The 25797-nt window shown below is 43.7% G+C and overlaps 1 protein-coding gene across 2 annotated transcripts in view; it reads left to right on the top strand.

Annotated features, from left to right (window-relative positions):
* Positions 1-25797, top strand: part of SV2C (synaptic vesicle glycoprotein 2C) — a 274628-nt gene that overhangs the window by 234646 nt on the left and 14185 nt on the right. The window contains exon 13 of one of the 2 annotated variants that reach the window (XM_010341060.3): positions 12739-21054. The exons of the other annotated variant lie outside the window; for it this stretch is intronic. Coding sequence (XP_010339362.1) covers positions 12739-12922 — 184 coding nt within the window. The 3' untranslated portion in view covers positions 12923-21054. Of the gene's footprint in view, positions 1-12738; positions 21055-25797 lie in introns of those variants that run through there. 2 annotated transcript variants of the gene reach the window in all.

Below are 25797 nucleotides of genomic sequence, written 5' to 3'. Positions count from 1 at the left end.
TTCTTGATTCATGTGCTTTAAATTCTGTGGGTATACTTTAGAGACAATCTCTCTGTCATATTGTTTATACTGAAGTACTTAAAGTAAATTATCACCCAGATCTTATGATGATAAGATGTTACTTTGCATGTTTACTTGTTTAGCTCAGTAGAATGTTAGCTCCTTGAGGGCAGGACATTGTGTTCCTTATATTGCCATGAATCTAGGTGAATGAACGAATGAATGAAATATGCATTTGAAAATTAATTTGGCCATGGATGGTAGTTTTCCTCCCCGTATGGGGTCCAGCTTCCCCAATCTCCAGAGTGAGCATTTGGGCCAGTGTAAGGGAGGGAGTATTGGTCTTCAGTCCTCTCTCTGCTGCCCTTTAGATCCCTCTCCACTTCTTCCATTACAGCCTGAGACCTCCTGATCTTTCAGCTGTCAGCTCCCGCTTCTTCATAAAGCATTGCCTATTAGAGACTCACCTCCTCCTCTCCCTCTACTGCATCAACAGAGTGTAAGAAAAAGCACTAATCTGGGAAGTCACTGAATTCAGGTGCAGTCACTGCCAGAAAAATAGCTGGATAATTTGGAAAAGCCCTTTCACCCTTCTGAGCCTTGGTTTCCTTATCTGTGCCATGGAGGGTAGGTCAGGCACTATGCTGGGTATTTTAAATGATCTCAACTTAGTTCATTCTCATCCCAGCCCTGTAAGAGTAGGTATTCTTACCCCATTTTCAGGTGAGGAAAATGAGGCACAGAGAGGAGAAGTAACTTGTCCTGGATCATTTAGCCTCAAACCCAGATGTCTGAATCGAGGGTTAGACACAAACCCAGCACAGACATCTCTACCTCCCCTCCCGGTAGGTGTGGGAATTTATTTTTAAGCAGCTCACCTGTCTGTTGGGATGCACAGCCATGTTCATGACCTTGGTCATAGGTGAACTCCAAGGGGTGCTCAGTCTATCTGATAAGTTGTATCATTATTTACCCTGGCCTGGGCCCTCACTCCCTAGCTAGGTTAATCAGATAAACAAGACAAAAAGGCTCTTGTTATTACCTTCCCAGAATATTTGAGTTCCACAGGAATAAGCAGTCAAAAGCCCCTTGATGGTGGTGGAGATGGGAGGGAGATAAAGAGCCACTTGGGGTCCAAGGGTTTCTCTCAGCCCACGACTTGTATGTGAGTCCTTCTCTACTTGGGTGTAAGGAAGGCCCTGCTCGCAGGAGTGCAGGATGCCATCTGGCCCTTACGAAGGGGCATAACCAAGCCCACATACACAATACATACTTGGGTAAGACAGATTTTTCTTTCTTTGAAGATTAGAAAACAATTGAATTCAGTCTTTTCTAGCTTGAGTATAAAATTCATTTTTTTCTCTGAAAAAAAAAAAATGAGTCTGACACTAAGAAAACAAATATGACCCAACTAATTTCCACTAAAAAGTCTATTATAGGCCGGGTGCAGTGGCTTGCGCCTGTAATCCCAGCACTTTGGGAGGCCGAGGTGAGCGGATCACCTGAGGTCAGGAGTTCAAGACCAAACGGACTAAAATGGTGAAACCCCGTCTCTACAAAAAACAAAAAAAGTCTATTACAAAAATCTACTTCCAACATATTTGGAAGAGCTCAGGAAATTTCTTAGTTCAGCCTTTCATTTAGTAAGTATCATAGGCATCTGTTCCATTCCTGAGAAGAGATCATGTTGAGTAACTGCAAAGGCTACCTGGCTCCACTCCCCCAGAGTTGATCTGGACCTAAACAAGGCTAATTCTGGACAAGCAGATGCACAAGATTGGTATAAACCAGCCCTTGGAGGGGAGTGGGAAGGGTAGTGTGGAGGGAATCAAGTTGAGGCAACTGAGTGAGAGTTGGAAGAAGAGGTAATGATTCAGATCAGGTGAGAAGCTGCCTCTGGTGAAATGAATTAAGCTGTATGATGTGAGAAGCAGAGTAAACAAGGGAGCTTAACAACAGCCTAAGCAGGAAGGGAGAAGAAAAAAGGGATGGGAAGCCTTTGGGTTGGATCCCTCTCTCTCTCCTCTTTAGTGGGCAGAGCATACTTTGCTGGCCTCAGTGTCCTCTGCACCACGTTGCAAACACTTTCCCTTGGATGTTTTATCCCACCTGATATGCCCTAAGGAACACATACAAACGAAGCAGGTCACATATGTGAAGGTTAACACCTTAATTGCAGTATCATTTATGTACCCCAAATTTGGAAAGCTCCCATTAGCCAATGGTATGGTTACAGGAATAATGGTTCCATGCTAAATAAATCATTTCATTTTAAACAAAACATCAACATGAGAAAACAGTAATATGAATGAAAAAGAAGCAGAAAGCAAAATTTTCTAAATCGTCTGATATCCTATGATTTATATGATTGGAAGCACGCTAAAGGGAATCCAGAAATGAAAACCATTTGTCAGAAAGGTGGAGTGAATATTGCGCTTTCATAATTACCTTTGTATATGCAACCCACATCAATTGAAAGAACACAGACATCTCTGGGAAGACAGCAGCATTCTCAGCCTTGGATACACCTTCTTGTCACATGAAGCTTCTAAAAACTACCAATGCTTGGGCCCCAGTAGAGAAATAAATTGAGAATCTCTGTGCATGTGGCCCTAGGCATCTGTATTGAACACATCACTATGGTTTGAAAGCTCCTTGGGGTGATTCTGATGCCCCCAGGCATAAGCACCATTAGGTAAGGGCATGGTTGTATGTGTCCATGCACCTGGGTTCAGCCAGATTGCTGTCCTAATCCTAGATTGAAAACATCTGCTTGGGAGTAGGAAATTTGCTTAGGGACTGGAGGGAGGGGAGGTAAGCCATTTAGCCTTCAAGAAGCCATTAGGGATGTGTCTAAGGCAAACCCAAGTGGGCACCATGAGGGAAGTTAGGGAGATGTGGGAGTACTGGGAGAGGCAGAGAACACCCCCATCCAATGCCATCCTTCTCCCCTCAAGTTCCTACTATTCCTTTAAGCCCAAGCCTATTCTTATCCACCCACTCTGAGAAGCTTTCCTTCAACTGCCATTACCCCCATTATCACTTTCTATCCTCCTGCCCCCATGATACTTTGTGGGTATCTTCAACATTGCACTTAGCATGTATGTTACGATGATCTTGTCTTATCCATCTTAGTGCAAACAGAGGTTTCATCTTATTAATTCTGGGGTCTCTGGAGCTTAGTACAGTGCTTAACACTTAGCAGATATTTAATGAATTGGTATATGAATATGAAAAAATGCATAGAATATGTAAATTAGGAGTGTAATAGGGACAAATGTGCTTGTTAGCAACTATTTAAGAGTTTCTTGCACTCAGCATTGTAGTGCGATAGCTTAGATGGGTTCAGGGTTCCAAAAGTTCTTTTAGGCTAACCTGATGACTTAGCCATCATTTTTAAGGTTATTTCTCTGAGATAAATGAAATTCATTGTGTATTTCAAATAACCAGCTTCCAGATGAATCTTTAGTTCACAATGTCCTTTTGATTTAAGGACTGCCTGTACTTTTCAGCCCATGCTGAGTCTTACGTGTTCTTCTTGTAACTTCTACCAATTATTTGAGTGGTCCAGAAAAAGTTTCTTTCCAAAAATTTAGACTAGACAAAAAGAATACCCCGCATACACTTTTACCCTTTAGCAGGTAAATTCTATAAGCTAAGTCTGGATCTATACCATTTCAGGCATTTTCAAAATGTGGCACTTAAACCAGGCGCTATGGTTTACGCCTGTAATCGCACCACTTTGGGAGGCTGAGATGGGAGCTCTAGCTCAGGAGTTCAAAACCAGCCTGGGAAACATAGTGAGTACCCCACCTCTGCAAAAAATTAAAAAATTAGCTGAGCTTGGTGGCACATACCTGTGCTCTTAGCTACTCAGGAGGCTGAGAAGGAAGGATCACTTGAGCCTGGAGGGTCGAGGCTGCAGTGAGCTATGATTGCCCCACTGCACTCCAGCCTGGGCAACAGAGCAAGGCCCTTTCTCAGAAAAGTGGCACTTAATTGTTCTTTTCTAATAGTCTCATCAGTGGATGGGGTAGATATTCAGCCAGGGTTTAAACAATGGCTAATATTCACACAGTGCCTACCACATGCCAGGCACTGCCCTAAGTGCCACCATTTTTCAGTGTCCTTTTCTTCTTCCAAGGAGCCTCAAAAAAACCCATATCTGGCCCTGCACTAAAGACAGAAAAATCCACAAAGAGGCTGGATGTGAGGACAAAATTATCCTCATTTTATCCAGAATGAAGCCAGTAGTTTTCTCTTTTCCTCCACCAATTAAAACATAAAATGGGCCAGGCATGGTGGTACATGCCTATAATCCCAGCACTTTGGGAGGCCAAGGCAGGCAGATCACTTGAGATCAGGAGTTCGAGACCAGCCTGGCCAACATGGTGATACCCCATCTCTACTAAAACTACAAAAATTAGCTGGGCATGGTAGTGCGTGCCTGCAATCCCAGCTACTCAGGAAGCTGAGACAGGAGAATCACTTGAACCTGGGAGGCAGAGATTGCAGTGAGCCAAGATTGTGCCACTGCGCTCTAGCCTGGGCAATAGGGTGAGACTCCGTCTCAAAAAAAACAAAAACAAAAAAACAGCATAAAGCAATATAAATAAACTAGAACCCAATAAATTGTGAAGACCCCAGAGAAGGAGCCACCGTCCAGCTGCAGAGGTGGCCACATCCCCGTCAGCTGAGTCTAAGTGCTGCTGCAAACCAGCCCCGTATACCCACACATGTGTCTCAGATCAGGGGAGTTTATGATGCAGGGAGGAGAGCCGTCTTAATGGAATGAGCAACAGGGCAGCTGCAGTCACAGGGTACATTTTGGGGAAAGAATTTGCATTTTAAATTTTTAAATAAGTAGATTGAGTACAAATTGAGAAAGGCTTCTGACTGAAGAGATAAGGAGCAAAGGATGGAGCAGTCGAATGACACAAACTCATTTCATTCTTTCCCTTCAGTGCTTGTTGGTTAAGAGAAGGCAGGAAAACGTATTTGGTCTGAAAAATAGTGCATTCGTTCATTCTGCAGCTGACAGTCAGGGCTCTGCAACCTCTGAGCTCCACACCCTTAAAGGACTTTATGAGCACAGGATACCTCGTACTTTGTGTGTCTGCAGAAGCAATACCCTTTCCTTTAAGTAAGAACAGAGAGTAAATGAACTAAAAGCCTACTTATAAACAACCCAAAGGGAGAGTCACTTTGTGACTGGTTTTTCTAATACACCTGTGTATTCTAATTTTCTAGTACATGGTTATATTAGATGCATTGAAAAATCACACCCAGCGGGGCCTGGTGGCTCATGGCTGTAATCCCAGCCCTTTGGGAGGCTGAAGCGGGTGGATTGCTTGAGCCCAGAAGTTCGAAACTAGCTTGGGCAACGTGGTGAAACCCCCATCTCTACAAAAAATACAAAATAATTGCCCAGGTGTGGCCGTGCGAACTTTTAGCCCCAGCTACTCAAGAGGCTAAGGTGGGAAAATCACCTGAGCCCAGGAAGTCGAGGCTGCAGTGAGCCATGATCACACCACTGCACTCCAGCCTGGGTAACAGGAGTGAAACTTGTCTCAAAAAATAAAAAACAGCCAGGCACGGTGGTGCGTGCCTGTAGTTCCAGCTACTCAGGAGGCTGAGGTAGGTGGATTGCTTGAGCCCAGGAGTTCTGGGCTGTAGTGCACTATGCTGATCAGGTGTCTGCACTGTTTGGCATCAATATGGTGACCTCCCGGGAGCGGGTGAACCGCCCAGGTCAGAAACAGAGCAGGTCAAAACTCCTGTGCTGATCTGTAGTGGGATCACACCTGTGAATAGCCACTGCACTCCAGCCTGGGCTACATAGCAATACCCCATCTCTTAAAAAATAATAATAAAGGGCCGGGCGTGGTGGCTCACACCTGTAATCCAAGCACTTTGGAGGCCAAGGCGGGCAGATCACCTGAGGTCAAGAGATCGAGACCATCCTGGTCAACATGGTGAAACCCTGTCTCTACTAAAAATACAAAAAATTAGCTGGGCATGGTGGCGCGTGCCTGTAATCCCAGCTACTCAGGAGGCTGAGGCAGGAGAATTGCCTGAACCCAGGAGGCGGAGGTTGCGGTGAGCCAAGATCGCGCCATTGCACTCCAGCCTGAGTAACAAGAGCGAAACTCCGTCTCAAAATAATAATAATAATAATAATAATAATAATAATAAATAGGCCGGGCGCGGTGGCTCAAGCCTGTAATCCCAGCACTTTTGGAGGCCAAGGTAGGTGGATCACGAGGTCAAGAGATCGAGACCATCCTGGTCAACATGGTGAAACCCCGTCTCTACTAAAAATACAAAACATTAGCTGGGCATGGTGGCGCATGCCTGTAATCCCAGCTACTCAGGAGGTCGAGGCAGGAGAATTGCCTGAACCCAGGAGGCGGAGGTTGCGGTGAGCCGAGATCGCGCTATTGCACTCCAGCCTGGGTAACAAGAGTGAAACTCTGTCTCAAAATAATAATAATAATAAAAAACAAAAGAGAAATTACACCTGCAGCTGCACATATTTAAAAGAAAAATTTACTTATCCAAGGAAAGGGTAGTCATGTTTTCTTTAATGCCAACACTAATTTTTTTCCTCTTTTTATTTTCTTTCTTTATTTATTTTAGCGACAGGGGTTCACTATGTTGGCCAGGATGGTCTCAAACTCCTAACCTCATGATCCGCCTGCCTCAGCCTAAAGTGCTGGGATTACAGGTGTGAGCCACCGCACCCAGCCACCAACACTAATTTAAGGAGGCTGTGTGCCTTGCATCCATGCCAGATTTTCATCTAAAGAACTGCCTTTGTTTGGTAAATGAAAATGGAGATTCTTAAGAAAAAATGATTTGATTGTCTTTTTAAAAACCCTCAGGTACCAGATGCTCCTAACCCATCTGCCTTTAGTCTGCCCAGGAATCTCAGGAAGTCATCCATTCCCCAAGTAGAGTTTCAATGATACAAGGAGATAGCTGCCCACATTTTATACCCTACTCTGAGTTATACCAGAGGTTTGTTACTTGGGAAAATGCGGTTATTTTAACCTAGAGGTAAATCTTATCTGGGTCACTCTGCAGTTTCAGCACTGAAAGACTTCTTCATGACAGAATGTTTTCCTTATCAGCAACATACCCACAGGCCATTTCCCCCATAAGAATACAGCTTCTCTTACTACTATAAAATGTATCTGGTCATTTATGACTCTAGAATCTAGAAACTAAAATGTTAGTTTAACAAAATGAAAAGTTGGGCTTGGCGGCTCATGCCTATAATCCCAGCACTTTGGGAGGCTGAGGTGGGAGGATTGCTTGAGCCCAGGTGTTTGACACCAGCCTGGGCAACGTAGCAAGAGCCTTGTCTTCATTTTGTTTTTAAGTGAAAGAAGTCAGCCTTTAAAAAGCTGCATACTGGCTGGGTGCAGTCACGGTGGCTCACACCTATAATCCTAGCACTTTGGGAGGCCGAGGCAGGTGGATCACAAGGTCAAGAGATCGAGACCATCCTGGCCAACATGGTGAAACCGCGTCTCTCCTAAAAATTAAAAAAAAATATCGCTAGGCATGGTGGCAGGCGCCTGTAGTCCCAGCTACCCAGGAGGCTGAGGCTGGAGCATTGCTTGAACCCAGGAGGTGGAGGTTGCAGCGAGCTGAGATTGTGCCACTGCACTCCAGCCTGACAACAGAGCAAGACTCCATCACAATATATATACACATATATATACATACTGTAAGATATCAACTCTGTGACATTCTGGAAAAGGCAAAACTGTGGAAACAGTAAAAAGATCAGTGGTTGTTCAGGGTTGAGGGGAGAAAGGAATGAATAGATGGAACACAGGGGACTTTTAGGGCAGTAAAACTATTCTACATGATACCGTAATTACAGATACATGTCATCAAAATGTGTCAAAACCCACAGATTGTACAGCACCAAGAGTGAGCCCTAATGTAAATCGAACGTTAGATAATAACAATGTATCAATATTGGCTCATAGGTTGTAACAAATGTACCACACCAATGCAAGAAGTTAACAGGGAAACTGAGGGTATAAGAAAACTCTAGTTTTTGTTCACTTTTCTCTTGTAAACCTAAAGCTGCTCTAAAAACATCTATCCATTTTTCTAAAGAACAGCACAAAAGACAGTTTAGCCTCACGGCATATCCATGGAGGTGGGGGAGGTGGTGGTGGGGTCACTCTAGTATCCTTAAGTCTTCTTTGATATCCAACATGTAGGCTCAAGCAATTTCATTTGAAAGTAGTTATCAGTATATTAAATCTCCTTATCTTTTTAGTGGTTGTTGCCATTACTAGTCTCTTGCTTTAAAAAAGAAGAGGAAGAATACGAAATTAGTTTACCCTCTACTCAGGAAGTTTGTTTCTTTCAGTCAGAGATTCTGTCACACTCTTCCTACATTGCAAACAGTTGGCAACTTTGCCTCACTTCAGGAGCCTGTGTACTCTACTTTCTAGGTGTCAGCCAAAAACAAAATCAGTGCTTATTGCAATTTATTAGGTGTGATCTAACCCGCAAAATCACTGGCCATGCACTAACTCACAGACTAGATTTGTGCAGCTCAGGGAGGAGTGTTTATTCGTTTCCCATGGTGCAGAAAGGAGAATGGTTGCATAATAACCACAATAAATATCTCAGTTATGAGGAGTACACACATTGTGGGAACTATTATTAGGTACAGTACAAGTAGTGATGAGTAGTTATGGCTTGCCAAATAAAACCCACACTTATAAATTTACAAATCAATCAAAGAAAGATGTGCACTAAGTGCTACACTTTGCAGCTTATAAGATGCATTTCCCTCTTAAGAAAAAAAAAGGTATCTACAAATTGCCCTGTATTCAATCGGCCTTTAACTCAGTGATGGCCAAAAAACATTAAACTGGCATAAAGTCAGAAGGAAATGCATGTTTTCTCATGATGTCAGTGATATATGGAGGCTCATGAAGAAAATTAAGTTTCCTCTGGGCCTGGTGGCTCACACCTGTAATCCCAGCACTTTGGGAGGCCAAGGCAGGAGGATCACTTGAGTCCAGGAGTTTGAGACCATCCTGGGCAAATGGCAAAACCCCATCTCTACAAAATATACAAAAATTAGCTGGGCATGGTGGTGCAAGCCTGTAGTCCCAACTATTCCAGGGGCTGAGGTGGAAGGATCACCTGAGCCCAGTAGGTCGAAGCTGCAGTGAGCTGAGATCACACCACTGCACTCCAGACTGGGTGACAGAGCGAAACCCTCTCTCAAAAAAAAATTAAGTTTTATGCCCAGAAGATCACTTGTTACATGTGTACTAAAGATAATAAAATTTTTCTCTTTTAAAAAATGTCTTAAGAAGTGGGATGTTTTTTACATATACACCTACATATCTTAAAAGCCAGCAAAGAGCGTGAACAAGATCTTCCTAAGCCCACAATTTGATTCTCTTCTGTCATATTTTCTTGGACTTGATTTCCCAAATGTTACATTGGTTCATTGGTGTGCCTTCCATAGTACCTGAAAAATGAGGGATATAACTTCATCTTCCCTAATTTTCTTAGAAAATTCCATGGGCTCTTCTTATTTAAGACCTAGCATGTTAATTGAACTAATAAAAGAAAATAGGAACCTGATCAGCAACTTCGGCAAAGTCTCAGGATACAAAATCAACATGCAAAAATCACCAACATTCCTTTACACCAACAATAAACAAGTGAATGCCAAATCATGAGCGAACTCCCATTTAAAATTGCTACAGGGAGAATAAAATGCTTAGGAATACAACTTACAAGAGATGTGAAGGACCTCTTCAGGGAGAACTACAAACCACTGCTCAAGGAAATAAGAGAGGATGCGAACAAATGGGAAAAAAAATCCATCTTCATGGATAGGAAGAATCAATATCATGAAAATGACCATACTGCCCAAAGTAATTTATAGATTCAATGCAGTTCCCGTCAAACTGCTATTGACATTCTTCACAGAATTAGAAAAAGCTACTTTATATTTCATATGGAATCAAAGAAGACCCCATATGATAACCAAGACAATCCTAAGTAAAAAGCTGGCGGCATCACATTACCTGACTTCAAACTATACCACAAGGCTACAGTAACCAAAACAGCATGACACTGGTACCAAAACAGACATATAGACCAATGGAACAGAACAGGGACCTCAGAAATAACACCACACATCTACAACCATCTGATCTTTGACAAACCTTACAAAAACAAGCAATGGGGAAAAGCTCTCCTATTCAATAAATGGTGCTGCAAAAACTGGCTAGCCATATGCAGAAAACTGACACCGGACCCCTTCCTTATACTTTATGCAAAAATTAACTCAGAATGTATTAAATGTAAAACCCCAAACCATAAAAGCCCTAGAAGAAAACCTAGGCAATACCATTCAGGACAAAAGCATGGGCAAAGAGTTCATGCCAAAAATGTCAAAAGCAATTGCAACAAAAGCCAAAATTGACAAATGGGATCTAATTAAACTAAAGAGCTTCCGCACAGCAAGAGAAACTATCATCAGAGTGAACAGGCAGGTGTCCCAGCTTCCCCCACACTGAGCAGAGGGAACCTACAGAATGGAGGAAAAAATTTGCAATCTATTCATCTGACAAAGGTCTCATATCCAGAATTTACAAGGAACTTAAGCAAATTTACAAGAAAAAAGCAAACAACTTCATCAAAAAGTATACAAAGGATATGAACACATACTTCTCAAAAGAAGACATTTACATGGCCAACAAACATGAAAAAAAGCTCAACATCACTGATCATTAGAGAAATGCAAATCAAAACTACAGTGAGATACTATCTCATGCCAGTCAGAATGGCGATTATTAACAAGTCAAGAAACAATAGATGCTGGCGAGGCTGTGGAGAAATAGGAACGCTTCTACACTGTTGGTGGGAATGTAAATTAGTTCAACCATTGTGGAAGACAGTACGGCGATTCCTCAAGGATCTAGAACCAGAGATACCATTGGACCCATCAATCATATTACTGGCTATGTACCCAAAGGAATATAAATCATTCTGCCACAAAGACACATGCACATGTATGTTTGTTGCAGCACTATTTACAATACCAAAGACTTGCAACCAACCCAAATGTCCATCAGTGATAGACTGGATAAAGAAAATATGGTATATATACACCATGGAATGCTATGCAGCCGTAGAAAGGAATGAGATTATGTCCTTTGCAGGAACAGAAAACCAAACACCACATATTCTCACTCGTAAATGGGAGTTGAACAATGACAACACATGGACACAGGGAGGGGAACAACACACACCAGGACCTACTGGGGGTTGGGGTGTAAAGGGAGGGAACTTAGAGGATCGGTTAATAGGTGCGGTAAACCACCATGGCACACATATACCTGTGTAACAAACCTGCGTGTTCTGCACATGTATCCCAGAACCGAAAGTCAAATAGAAAATAAATCAATAAGAACACACTTAGCAGGAAAATAAATACAATAAAATAGGGAGTAAAACATGTAAATAAATATATTGTTGTACTTACAACAGTTTTTTCTTCTTTATTTTTTTTTTTAAGAGAGACAGGGTCTTGCTATGTTGCCCAGGCTGGTCACAAACTCCTGGGTTCAAGAAATCCTCCAAGCTCAGCCTGCCATACATTTTAACTTTGCAATGAAATTTAACTTTCCGTTTAAACATAGATGTTTCTGAAATGATGGGAATTTATGAAACAAAATAATAAGTCACTCTCATAAAGAGATGAGAAACTGGTCAATTTTTCTGTATCACCCTTGCCACCCTTTGCCTGGGATGAAAGGAGGTGTCCCAGCTTCTCCTGCACTGAGCAGAGGTGACCTGCCTCTCTCTAATGAACTGTGCTTTATGCCTGTTTCGTTTCTGAGAGAAGAGTTTGGATAGAGTAGGATTAAAGTTTGATTTAAGAGACCTATCCTGCAGGGCGCATTAGCTTATGTCTGTAATCCCAGCACTTTGGGAGGCTAAGTCAAGAGGACTGCTTAAGCCCAGGAGTTCGAGTCCAGCCAGGGTAATGTAGGGGGACCCTCCATCTCTACAAAAAAAATTAAAAATTAGTTGAACATGTCAGTGCACACTTGTAGTCCCAGGTAGCTACTCAGGAGGCTGAGGTAGGAGGATTGCTTGCACCTAGGAGGTGGAGGCTGCAGTGAGCTATCATTGTACCACCGTGCTCACCTGGGCAACATAGCAAGACCCTATGGCTACAAAAATAAAAATAACAATTAGCTGTGTATGGTGGCATGCACCTGTAGTCCTAGCTACTCAGGAGGCTGAGGTGGAAAGATTGCTTGAGCCCAGGAGTTCAAGGCTGCAATCAGCTACTGCTATGCCACTGCACTCCAGCCTGGGCAACAGAGCAAGACCTAGTCTCTAAAAAAATGAGAAAGAAAAAGACCCTTCCTTCCACCAGCATTAAACCACTAGAGATGTTTCATACTCCCTGCAATTTTCTCTCCCTTTCTGTTCACAATACACTTGGACTTACAGGCAGAGTAAGAGTCAATGGAAGCTATGATAAGAAAGTTAACGGGGCTAGAGGAACAATACGAGAACTCCAGATTTGCTAACAAGCATTGATTTGCTCCACTGATGTACAACCCAGTCTGAGTGAAGAGTATTGAAAATCTAGGAACTTTTTGTCTAAAGTTGGAATCATGGAAGACATTTTCTCAAACTTGTTCATGTCTCTTTCCTTTGCAGGGCAACAGGCTTCGGCTTCTTGAATGCGCTATGCAAGGCAGCAGCCGTCCTGGGAAACTTAATATTTGGCTCTCTGGTCAGCATCACCAAAGCAATCCCCATCCTGCTGGCTTCTACTGTGCTCGTGTGTGGAGGACTCGTGGGGCTACGCCTGCCTGACACACGAACCCAGGTTCTGATGTAATGGGGAAAAAAGCCATCCTTCCTGCGTTTCTTCCTCCCGCGCTGGGTCAATTCTGCTTCCTGACTCAAGGCTTCAGAGTTTTCCTATATAGAAAGGTGATCAAGTATCATAACATAAACACGTGCCGTGACTTAAAATTTAGAAGCATATCATCTTGTCCCTTTGTGATTTTGCACACTTTTTTTGGTTTTGTTTTTTTAACGCATTGTTATCTTTCTGACCTGTGATGCTACTGCCTCCCCCAGATCAGTGGAAGCATTTCTAGAATGCCATAGGCAGCCAGGCTTCCCTGGGGTTCTGTTCATAGAAAGCTTAGAAGCCAGAAGACTGGGCTGGTGTAAGGAATAGATCCTGCTCCTAATTTAACATTAACAGGAAATATAAGCCGGCACATTATTGCATTTGTGCTGAGGAGAGGGATTCTTTTTTTTTTTTTTTTTCCTAACAGAGTGATATTTCCTGTTTACTTAGAAAAGGATACCCAGTAATTCTTGCTGTTATAGCAGAGCCTTTCAAAGAAAACCACGTGGGACCAAACAGGGCTGGGTGGGGCCCTTTGGGGCAAGACAGTTAAGGTGACTCTGCTGACAAGAAAAATAAAAGCTCTGCAATTAGCAGCAAAAATCAGAGTGAGCTGCATAAGTAAGATCTCTGTCAGAAAGCCCAATTAAACCTCTGGAGAGGAAAAAGGACCATGACGGTGTCTGTGATTGCGGCAGTGGTTCAAAATGGTTGAAAATCAGAGATGAGAGCGAGAGCGTCTGCCTCCACTGACCACTCCCACCCCTCAGCCTGCCCTCGGTCTTGCCAGACCCCAGATTCAAAGAAAGAAAGCTGCTTCTTAAAAACTGTCTGCCTACTTGATTCTGCCACTTACCCACACTGTCTCTAGTCTAGAGATTGCCAGTGGATAGCTAAATTGTAAACTGCAAATTAGGAAGAAATTCACACCTAGAGCCATTTGGAAATACAAAATGGTACCTCTTTCTGGTAACTCTTTCCTGTGGGACTGGTCCCGCAGGACCCCCATCCCACCTGCCCCGCACTTGGCACTCAGCTTCCCAGCTGGCATCACCAAAGAGGGTCTGTCCCTCTAGCTTCCCCAGGGCTGACCCACTGCTCAGTGCACTCCTGGCTCCCTGTAAAATCACAGCCCGCCTGTACTCCTGAGGGGCCTCTCACAGACAGACCATCTCCCTGTGGTTGTTTGGCTGCTCATTTTACCTCTGGAATCTGCCTGGGCTTGGGAAAAGAGGTCAGTCAGGACATTCTCACGGGCCAGCTGTCAGCTACACGACCTTCTCGCCTCTCGGGCTCCCCTTCCCCCAGGCTTGTCCTTTTTACACATCTTCTTTGAAATCTGAAGCCTCCTTGTAGACTTGCAGCCAATGACCAGAAGCCAGGAATAAATCCCATATTTAAACAATATTCCTTTTTTAACTGCCTTGTTAGATGGGTATATCCTTGTTACTTATTATAGGCATTTTCAGAGGAGCCACAGCTGGGGTTGGGGGCAGCCTCCAGGAAGGGAAAGCTTTTGTTTCCACTAATCATTATATTCAGAGATGTCCTCACTCCCCTGAGGGCCCCCTGCCTCCCCCTCCCCTTCCTAATGATCCCTGTAGAGCTCAGACTAAGTGAAAAGCTTCTTTCATTAACATAAGCCATTAATCTACTTCCCCGTGAAGTAATTCAGGTCTGCAGAGGGGAACAGACTGGTGTTGGGGACAGTGGGAAGAGGGTGCTTCCCTGGGGACCTGTGATCAGGGCTAGAGCATCAGGAAAACCCAAACCCAAAAACTTCAAAGGTGGCAGGAAGAAGAAAAATCACTGAAGACTAGACAAGATGCATTTGAAAGATACCAGCAGTGCAGGGAAAGAAAAACCTTCTCTCACTTCTGCCTCCAGTCATTTTATTGGAGACCAAAGACAGCAGTCAAACAACCCAAGAAAGCACCCTGTATGTTTTCCTTCTGCCATATGTACTCATGTTCCCACCTATCTATCCCTGATTTGTCTTCTTAAAAAAGACATCTAGCATGCACCACCATGCCTGGCTAATTTTGCATTTTTAGTAGAGACGGGGTTTCTCTATGTTGGTCAGGCTGGTCTCGAACTCCCAACCTCAGAAGGCTGAGGCAGGGGAATCACTTGAACCCAGGAGGCGGAGGTTGCAGTGAGCCGAGATCATGCCATTGCACTTCAGCCTGGGCAACAAGAGCAAAACTCCGTCTCAAAAAAAGAAAAAAAAAAAAGATATTTGGGGACCTGGGCAGACCTTTTAGTTGAATGCAGCATGTGCAGAAATAACTGCAATACCAAGGAGTGCATCTCCATCAGCCCATCAAAAGATAATTAGAAATGTGTGTGAGTATCGCTGTCTCTAGTCCTCTGTGATCATTAACTTTGCTTACTAGACTACCTTTACTTTTTAAAATATCTCTAATGTCTGCTCTAGGGTCTAAATGCATAAAACATCTCCCAAGTTGCAAAGCACAGTTATTCAGAATTTTATTGGAACTCTGGGTTGGATCAGCATGGGATAAACCAGCAAAACCTTACTTCATCAGACCTGCCATCCGGTGTCCCCCACTCTAGGACCATTCTTGGCCTACTTGTTACCTAATCCAAGCATCCTTGGTGGCCTAAGAGGAATCTTTCCTAATCTCTTGGGCAGTCTGGTCACAAACCTTCTTGGTCACCACCTCTCCCACCTTTTGTGCACTCCTCCCTGCCTCCTTGAGATTGTTCATCACCTTGATTTTCAAAGAGAGCTCAAGTCATTTCCAAAGTATGTGGTGTGGCCTGTCTAGCTTGCTTTGGATTTAGCTAAAGATTAAGAAACAGCCAGGGCTTTAAATAGATAAACACTCAGCTGTATCAGTGTAGCAGGCCGCTGGCACCCAAATATGCAACTGGTATCTCATTTCATCTACAATAGAAGGAAAATGAAAATTTGTGCAAAAATGAAAACCTAGGAAATAGTCCACTTATTTCTACCTCCTTTTCTAACTAAAACTTTCCCTATTACTCTGGAATCAATCCAGAACACTCCTAAGTTCCATTATTATCACAGAATCTTCTCAGTAGGGAAAAACAACTGCTTCAGACTGTAAATTCTGTATGTACCACATTCTGTCCCATGTATTGGGTCTTAAGGCACCCAACTCACATTCAGTCCTTGCTGTCTGAATCATCTCACACCAGAGTACAGACCTGGGAGACATGATAGATGGGTCCTAGCCTGACCTTCACCGCTAAGCAGTACAGAGACGCAGATCTTGCTGGGGAGACTGAAAGTCATGGAACATCTCTGGTTCTCACTTTCTCCATGCACAAAGTAAAACATTGGGATTAGTCTGCTCTCCAGCATTCTAGAACACAGTAATGAAAATAGCTTCATCTTTTTTTTTTTTTTTTTTTTTTGATGGAGTTTTGCTCTGTCACCCAGGCTGGAGTGCAGTGGTACGATCTTGGCTTACTGCAACCTCCACCTCCTGGGTTCAAACAGTTCTCCCACCTCAGCTTCTCAAGTAGCTGGAACTACACTCACATGCCACCATGCCCAGCTAATTTATATATGTTTTAATAAAGATAGGGTTTCACCATGTTGGTCAGGCTGGTCTTGAACTCCTGACCTCAAGTGATCAGCCCGCCTCAGCCTCCCAAAGTGTTGGGATTACAGGCATGAGCCACTGGCAGCCTCAACTCATTTTTACAAGCACTAAATAGGTTTAATTTATAAACTGAAAAAATAGGAAATAAACAAGCATAAAAAGAGGTAGGAGGTTGTTTGGGAAGCCTGCATGGACCAGGCCAGAAAGCACAGTCCCTGCATTGTCTGTCCTGCCAGTATCTCAGCATCTTGTGTAATATCTCTGTTCACTGCAGGTTTGACAGTTACTATTGCCCATCCAGGAAAAGGCCACACCCTGACCAATAAACACACTTAGGTTAGAAGACTCTCTGATCGCAGTATTACCCTATAGCTCTCCTGACTGTTTATTCCATTATTTTCTTGAAACATGGCCTTAAGTATTATATGTAGGTTTTCAGAAACGATTTTTCAGTGATTTTACTTATATTGGCAAATAGACAAATCTCACCAAATCAGAGTTCATGTTTTCACCAAAAACTGCTTAGTTGTCTTTTCAAGATACCTTAAGAGATCAAAGGGGAGGTGGGAAAAGAAATGTAGTGACAGAAGGGAGAGTCCAAGATGCCATTGATAAGCTTCCAGCAAAGAGATGAGGGCACAGCTTTCTAAATGCTGGGATCACTTCCAAAGCAGTCCGGAGGAGTACTTTCTGATTGCCTCTGCCAATCAAAATAGAATATGATATTCTCCACTTTTGTTTCTGTTTGATGTCAAAATGGCCTTTACCTATTTCTTCAGTAAGACACCTTATCTGTTCATGTATTAAAGGCTCTGAAGCCAGGAATGTCTGAATTTGGCCTTCACCTGGTATCACAGAAAGGCAACTGGCATATTGTTGTTTGCATATGGCTGCATATTAGGTTTTCTTTAATCTCCACATCGTGCCAAACTGAGTCCGGTTACTAAACCTAAAAACACCAGTCATGTTGCAACAAGAGAAAGAAATCTGCACAGTGGGAAACTCTGAAGTGGACTATACGTTTCTTACAGTTTTTGTTTCTGCTCAGTAAAATATGTGTTTTAAGTAAAGCTTTTCTTGTAATCTGTAATGTAGACACACACAAAAAAGAAAACCTGTTACTATCTCCGGTATGTATGGTGTGTCCCTTCATTGTTTCAGGTATGGAATAACAGTTCATGTGACGTTCTTTTGCTCTAAATGTTGACCATTCCTCTTGTCACCTGTTTGTCGCCAACAGTCACAGGACCATTGCCAGGGCTCCCTTCAGTTTTTCTCAAACAATATCTAAATGCAGTTTAGTAATCCCAGGATTCTGAGTTAAAAGGATACAGCTCATGGGTCTGCTTCAGCTCTTACCTGAGGCTAGCAGGGTTGGGCAGGGAAAGAGCTGGGCAGAGCCTTCACTGATCTCTTGTCATTTCATATGATTATCCAGTAAATACTTATTGAGCACCTCCCATGTGTTAGGTAGTGAGGCACTGTGCTGTGTGCCATAATTAAGCCTTTGCAGGATTTAAATGAGAGCAAGGGAAACAGAATGAGAGAAAACACCCTCACACTGATTCCCACTACATATGAACCCTCCTCCCCGCCACAACCCCATAAATACAAAGTGTTATTTTTCCACGTTTAAAACAAATAACAGCCTTTAGCAGGCAGTGTAGGAACTACTCAGTCATTGGGATTACCTTTGATGAGAGGAGAAAGCTCCTTGATTACCTGGTTTTTGTTGGAGAGACTACTGACTAGTATTTGGAAAATGAGAAAAATGAAAGCATGCATAAGCTGTTTCCTTAAATGATCTCAGCAGGATGTTGCACTAGGATATTATTCAAAGAAAAGAGTCAGAGCAGAGATGGCCCCATCTTTCTAGAGCTTTTTTTTGTGGGGGGTGGGGTGCAGAGTCTTACTCTGTCACCCAGGCTGGAGTGCAGTGGTGCAATCTTGGCTCACTGCAACCTCCGCCTCCCAGATTCAAGCAATTCTGCCTCAGCCTCCCAAGTAGCTGGGATTACAGGTGCACACCACTATGTCTGGCTAATTATTTTGTATTTTTAGTAGAGACGGGGTTTCACTATGTTGGCCAGGCTGGTCTCAAACTCCAGACCTCAGGTGATCCACCCTCCTTGGTCTCCCAAAGTGCTGGGATTACAGGCGTGAGCCACTGTGCCCAGCCTAAAGTCTCGCTTTCTTCTGAGGTATTCTTTTCATGGCGTGAAACCAGCAACAGGAGCTGGGGAGTCTTTTCCCCAGCGACTAGCGCTGGAGTTTCCTCTTCAGAGCCAAGTCAGCAAAGCCTGCAGCTGCTGCCACTGCCCTGGCCTGTGCCTCCCAGGGTGTTTCCTTTCTGATTTTGAAGATTTATGAGTGAGTCAACTATCTTGACAGACATCCTAAAACACTTTCCCTCCTCTCTACCCTCAGGAGATAAGCCATCCAGAAAACAGGTTCTGTCAGCCAGTAACAGGGACATTTTGGGGTTTCAGTTTAAAACTGGTGCATGTTGTTGCAAGTGTCTTGAAGTTGCAAAGGACGTTTGGTGTTCTGGGGCCTGCAGGGGGGCAGAGCAGAAAGAGACTAGTTGTCAGTGACCCTGTACCCTCCTCTGAGAGCCCCATTGCTATTTTTCCCCTCCTGTTCTCGCCTCCTTACCTCCTCAGGGCAGTGGCCACTCATTTCCTTTCTTTCCCTTTTTTTTTTTTTTTTTCTTTCCTCCTCTGGTCGACAACCTCTTAATTCTAGCCGTGTACAAAAGCAAGGTCAAGCTTTCCTGGGGCACTGGGGATGAAAGGCCCATCCCTGTCTGTTGTGGAGGCACAGAGGATGGAGAACACGGAGAACAGGAGTGGGTGCAGAGGGAGTGTAAATGCAAGCCTGCTGGCTTTGGCACAGCTCCCTGCGGAGGGCTAGATTTCCAACTGCTTCTCAGTGCCTGTGCCCTGATAGGATGGACACAGCTGGCATGGAATCAGAGCAGCCCATCTCTGGAGCAAAAGGCTGAGGGCTCAGCATTTGACTCCTGAAAGACCAGGATGTTCCCACCTGGATTCTCGAGATTCATTGACTAGCAGAGGTCGATGATACTCTCCATGTCTGCAGAAAGTCCCACATGGTGTGGAAGGGAAGGTGCCTTCTGGTTAGGTCTGAATGCTAAAATTGCAGAGGTTGTCCACTCTGTGGCCACTCTACCACATCCATGCTGCCCTTAGATCCAAGAGCGCCCAGGACTAGGAACAGAAAGCAGCTTTCAACCCTTTGTTCAGACTCAGATGGGGTTTAACTCAAACTGGTAACCTACCCCAGCAGCAGAGATGCAAAGTCCAAAACAGTTTTGCGGTGCCTGGGGAGTGCCTAGGCAGCCTGCTCACAGGGGCTGGGGTCGTTTAGAGCTAGTGATGAGCTGGAACAGCTTTAAACCAGTCCATCAAAACTGATTGTTAACGTTTCAGGAATTTTGAGAGTCAGTTGAGAAACACAGCTATTACTAAAAATTAAGATTAGATCAATTATAGCTAAAAATGAAGGCAATATATTCAAAGCTCATCACTTTCTACTTATTTTACTACCTCTTACCATTATCTATGCCCATTATGTCTGTATAGTAGAAATACTATATAAGGGTATACGACTACACATATCTTCCCAAATGATAGTATATTTGTAGCTTGAAATCAGCTATGGTGGGAATATTTATACCATGGAAAGCAAAAAGCTATACAAATCAGACTCCTCCTAATCCCCAAGATAGTTGTTAAACATTAACCAGCATATCACTATCTAAAGCCCTAAAGAAGACTTGGCCTCCCAGTGCATAGACCCAAGCCACACCACCTTGAGTTTCATGTGTTTATGGGTCAGCATTGCCCTTAAGTCCAAGGAAGGGGAAAGACTTAGCAAACTCAACCTCATATAATTCACAAAGGGCTTCTTTCTGTATTTGCGTTGACTCAGACTAGGACCCAGTACAGAGAATCCACCATTTTCTATGGGTGTCATTCCTTCAGGGAGAATGTATGGTAAAATCAGCTATTTCACGCTATGCAAACAAAATGAAACTAGTTTGAAATTGTAAAGTGTCTCCCCTCTGGCTCCCATGTAGTCATCCAAGAAGGAAACTCCTTCCTTGCCTTGACATTTACCAGGCCTGCCTAGATAGAACCTGACAAATTGGCCTAATTTCATTTCCGCTGCAATTGTTATATATTTACTTTACTGAATCTATGTCCTGAGTCAGTCAGAAGAAAAAAGAAACGTCCTTTCTTGATACACACTTTCTTAGCATCCACGCAGTTATGTATCCTCACCCTGATCCAGGAACACACTGACTTTTGTTAATACCTAGATACACTAAATAACATCCTAGAAGAGTTTTCTCTTTCAGGTGAACTTCCATTTTGAACATGTGCTAAACGTACTATCCACTGTCTTTTTTAATGAGTTCTTGGCAATGATCCTGTCAGTTTTGGTGTTTGGGTTGTTTGGCTTTGTTTAATTTTTTTTTCTTTGTATTTTAATGCTGTTTAAGATCTCTTGCTATGAATGTCCCAGTTACCCCTATTGTACTGTATATATGTGTGCTGCATGTGTGAACCCCAGTAAATTCTGTTTCAGGTTTTGGAGTTTTCATCTTAAGTACAGCTGGTCCTCTTGTGAACTCATCTTTCTGGTATGCTCCTCTGTGTCTGATTTCCAATTGCCAAAATGTTTGACCAAGTGTGTTCTGACAAATATCCTGAGACAGCCATACGTATCCTTGTGAAAGGGCATGCTCCATGTGGGATGGCTCCTGTACAGCATAAATCTATCAAATGTGGAATTGTGTATACATGTATATGCCAGATAACTAACATTCATGTAACAGCTACAAAGATATTTAATGTATAGCAGATTAATAAAAGAGCATTTTTTTGCTCCGTTATATTCAAATAACGATTGCTGTGTGACTGACTTCCCTTCTAATTGAACCTTCAAAAAATAAGCACTTTTTTAATGTCCTGGGGTATAGAGAAAGCCTGTTTCTTAGATTTGGGCTTATTTGGATTGTTTCTGTGGGCTGGTTTCATAGATATTAATGTGTTGTTGATCTTACAAGAACACTTTCTAGTTATTAGCCAGGACCAGTGGGAAGAAAATGTCTGTGGGGGAGTTTGTGGCAAAGCAGATGCTTGTGTTCTTTTGCCCTAGAGCAGGAATAGCAAACAGATTTTTATTTAGCATATTAACTCCAGTTGATTGGTAGTCGCTGCTTGGAATAATGGTTTAAGAACAATGAGAAAAAGTGCTATACTTTATGGAATTCACATTGGAGGCAGAAACACAGTCAATGCCACCTATTAAGAGTCCCCATGACTGCATTTAACAGAAGACACAAGTGCCTTTACTAACAAAGGGGATGGGGCCATCCCAAGGTTGGTTCTGATGTGGCTTGGTAACATCACTGGAGACCCTGATTCTTTCCATCTTTTAGATCATCCTCAGCATGCTGGCTTTTGTCCTTCTGTGGGCATGAGATGGTGGCTGCGACTCTAAGCATCACATCTTCATACATCCAAGATCCAGAAGGAGGACTAGTCCCTCTTTTTAATCCCTTTTTAAGACAACATTCTTAGAATCCTCCAGCAGACTCCCCCTGTGTCTCATTGGCTGGATTTGCATCGTCTGCCTACTCCTAAACCAATCACGAGCAAGAGAAAAATAATTACCCTAACGGGCTTAGACTAATGAAGATTCGCCTCTCCTGTATCACTCTAAGGGGCCCGGTCTCTCCTGAAGTACATGGCTCCTGACTGCCTGAACAAAATGGGGGCGAGGGGTGGTGTGTAAGCAAAGAAAGAGGCAGGTAGCTGCTGGGGAGGCAAGCGACAGTGTGCTGTGTCTGAACTCTAGAACCATGCTGTCTAATATGATAGCCACATGTAGCTATTTCTATTTAAATTTAACTAAAACCAAGGATTCAGCTCCTTAGTCACACTTAGCCACATTTCAGGTGCTTGATTGCCACATGTGACCAGAGGCTACCATATCGGACATTGAAAATACAGAATATCCCATCATCACCCAAAGTGCTATTGACAAGTTGTGCATTCACTCCCCTCTGCCGGCTGTTCCTTCTCTTAGGACCAGCTCTCACTTCTTCCAGGTTCTTTTCCCCAGGCTAGATCCTCCTTCTTTGCTGTAGCAACTTCTTTCCCCCTTTTCGAATGCCCAGCCCATCACCCTATGTCCAGCTTCCCACTCCTCTAGATGTAGGCCCTATTCCTTATTTAAGAAAAGCTAGGCCGGGCGCGGTGGCTCAAGCCTGTAATGCCAGCACTTTGGGAGGCCGAGGCGGGTGGATCACAAGGTCGAGAGATTGAGACCATCCTGGTCAATATGGTGAAACCCCGTCTCTACTAAAAATACAAAAAATTAGCTGGGCATGGTGGCTCGTGCCTGTAATCCCAGCTACTCAGGAGGCTGAGGCAGGAGAATTGCCTGAACCCAGGAGGCGGAGGTTGCGGTGAGCCGAGATCGCGCCATTGCACTCCAGCCTGGGTAACAAGAGCGAAACTCCGTCTCAAAAAAAAAAAAAAAAGAAAGAAAAGAAAAGCTACAGTCACATATTTTCTTTCCTACTTCATGATCAGGCTCTTAAATGAGGGAGAAAAGAAACATCCACAGGCTTCCAAACTCCTAGCATATCAGGGATGATGGCAGGTACAGGAATTCACCGGAGGGTGCTGGGGTGCAGATAACTTTGGCAAAAGTCGTTTTAAGTTCTGAAGGAAACAACAAGGCCTGGCCTGGACCATTGGCTCCAAAGCCCCAAATGTGAAATGCCTAGCAATCAGTGTGTTAAAACAAGGCAACACAGGTTTTGAAGACCTGCCTTTTCCTGGCTATTGATATCGGATATAATGAAGTGACTATCATTATCTATATTGTTTTCTAGGGCTTCCGTAACAAAATAGCACAGACTGGATGGCTTAAGCAACCAGATTTCTTTTCTTACAGATCTGGAGACCAGAAGTCCGAGATCCAAGTGTCAGGCAGGGTTGGGTTCTTCTGAGGCCTCTCTCCTTGGCTGGTCCATGGTCATCTGCTCTCTGTGTCCTCAGATAGCCTTCCGTCTTTACATATCTGTGTCCTAGTTTCCTTTTCTTATAAGGACACCAGTCATGCCAGATGAAGAGGTAGTCCAACCCAATCCAGCTCCTATGCTAATGACCTCTTCAACTCAACTACCCCCTTGATGACCCTGTCCCCAAACTCAATCACATTCTGAGGCACTGGGGGTTAGGACTTCAACAGATGAATTTGGGGAGGAGACAATTCAGCCCATAGCATTATCCCAAATGCTACCTATTTGATGTGTATGTATCCTGTATACTGTGTATAGGATTTTGTTGTGTGTGTGTATTGTGTATAGGAGGTGATAGAAGGTGTCTGTCATCTGATGGGGGGTTAGCATGGGCTGTGTGTGTGCTGTTCATTCTGAGGGCATGATAAAGACAGAGGTTGAGGAACAAGGGTCGGGCACTCACAAGCCAGAAACGGATAATCCTGCAGGAGACGCCAGGGCAGACTGCCTAGGCTACTCTGAGAACTGTGATTATTTGCCTCCTTTTGTCTCTCTGTTGTTAGAATTCCAGATGAGAATGTGCTCTCTCTGTACAGTAATTTAAAAAAAAAAAAAAAAATCCTGGAGTCAATAGGCATGTCACTCCTCTCCCTACACCTCAGCCTCTGAACAAAGCAGTCTCCTCTGTGAGCCTGTTCCCAGGGGAAGCTTCCTTCAGGACAGGGATCAGCTTGAGCCCTGATGGCTTCAAGGGGAGCCAGGGGCAGCAGCATTCCTGGAGCTTGGATAAGACCATGCCACCTACTACTACTGCAATCCTTTTGTTCGGTGGGGAGAACAAATGCATCATCCTTTCCTGTAATTTGCAGTCCAGACACCAGGTGGAGAAATGAAAACCAAAAAGGAGACACATTCTCAAGGAAAGCCAGGCTCCTGCCCTGCAGCCACTGGAACTCCCTGGGGCCAGAATGAAGTATCTTGTGTAGTCTGGGTAACAGAGGACAGGGGAAGCTCCAACCTTGACTCCAAGTACACCAGCAGCCACCTGCCTTCAGCCATATTTCTGCCTCCTCTATTCAAGAGCCCTCAGGGAGGCTGAACAGACAGCATGTGAGGCAGCTCCACTTACTAGTACCTGCTTCCTCACTCCCAAAGTGGCACCAAAAATGCCCTTTGGACTGAGATTTCCAAGGAAACTGCATCAGCAAATTCAGGTTTGGGTGGGGCTGTAAGGAAAACCACCATACATTACAAAAGGCTGAGTGATCTATAAGTTGCCCCACTCCTCTTTTGCCCTTTGCAAACATTGGACATATCCCACCCCCGCTGCAGGCTGCTGCTAACCCTCTCTCAGGAGCTTTGCTGTGCCATTGCCCCCTCTTCAGCCTCCCACATTCAGCAGAGGATACCCACAGTACTTTCTTTTCTTTTTGTTTTTTGTTTGTTTGTTTGTTTTGAGACAGAATCTGACTCTGTTACCCAGGCTAGAGTGCAAAGGCATGATCTTGGCTCACTGCAACCTCCGCCTCCTGGGTTCAAGCGATTCTTCCACCGCAGCCTCTCAAGTATCTAGGATTATAGGCACCTGCCATTATGCCTGGCTCATTTTTGTATTTTTAGTACAGATGGGGTTTCACCATGTTGGCCAGGCTGGTCTTGAACTCCTGACCTCTGGTGATCCGACCGCTTCAGCCTCCCAAATTGCTGAGATTACAGGTGTGAGTCACCGTGCCCAGCTTACAGTAGTTTCTAAAGCACACTACAGCTTCTGCACACCTCACAGCCCCATTTCTCTTTCCAAACTGACTGGAAACTTCAGAGGCAGACACGGTCTCACCATTGCTAAGAGCATGAATTTGAGCAGGGTCACCTCCAGGTTTGGGAGGAGGAGTCCTCTTTAAGAAAAATAATACAAAATTGCAAACACAAAATTAATGTAAAAGTAACTAGAATGAGAAAAGAGAGGTCCTCACAACACATTTTTAAAAACTGATAAATTCACAAATTATAACAAAATCCAGAAAAGTAACAATCATTTTTATTAACTGCCTGATACATTTCTATAAATTATTTTTCTCTATTGTTTGAGTACATATGCTTCGATTGCCTCTTCAGATGGCAACAGTTTTGTGATATCGTTGCCTAAAGAGAGAATAGACAGATAAAAACCGGTTGTGATCAGTAATAGTTGTTTT

The sequence above is a fragment of the Saimiri boliviensis genome, chromosome 1 (assembly GCF_048565385.1).
Source record: "Saimiri boliviensis isolate mSaiBol1 chromosome 1, mSaiBol1.pri, whole genome shotgun sequence".
Classification (NCBI taxonomy): domain Eukaryota; kingdom Metazoa; phylum Chordata; class Mammalia; order Primates; family Cebidae; genus Saimiri; species Saimiri boliviensis.
The sequence above is the reverse complement of the archived record's forward strand: the minus strand, read 5'-3'. Positions and strand labels throughout refer to the sequence as shown.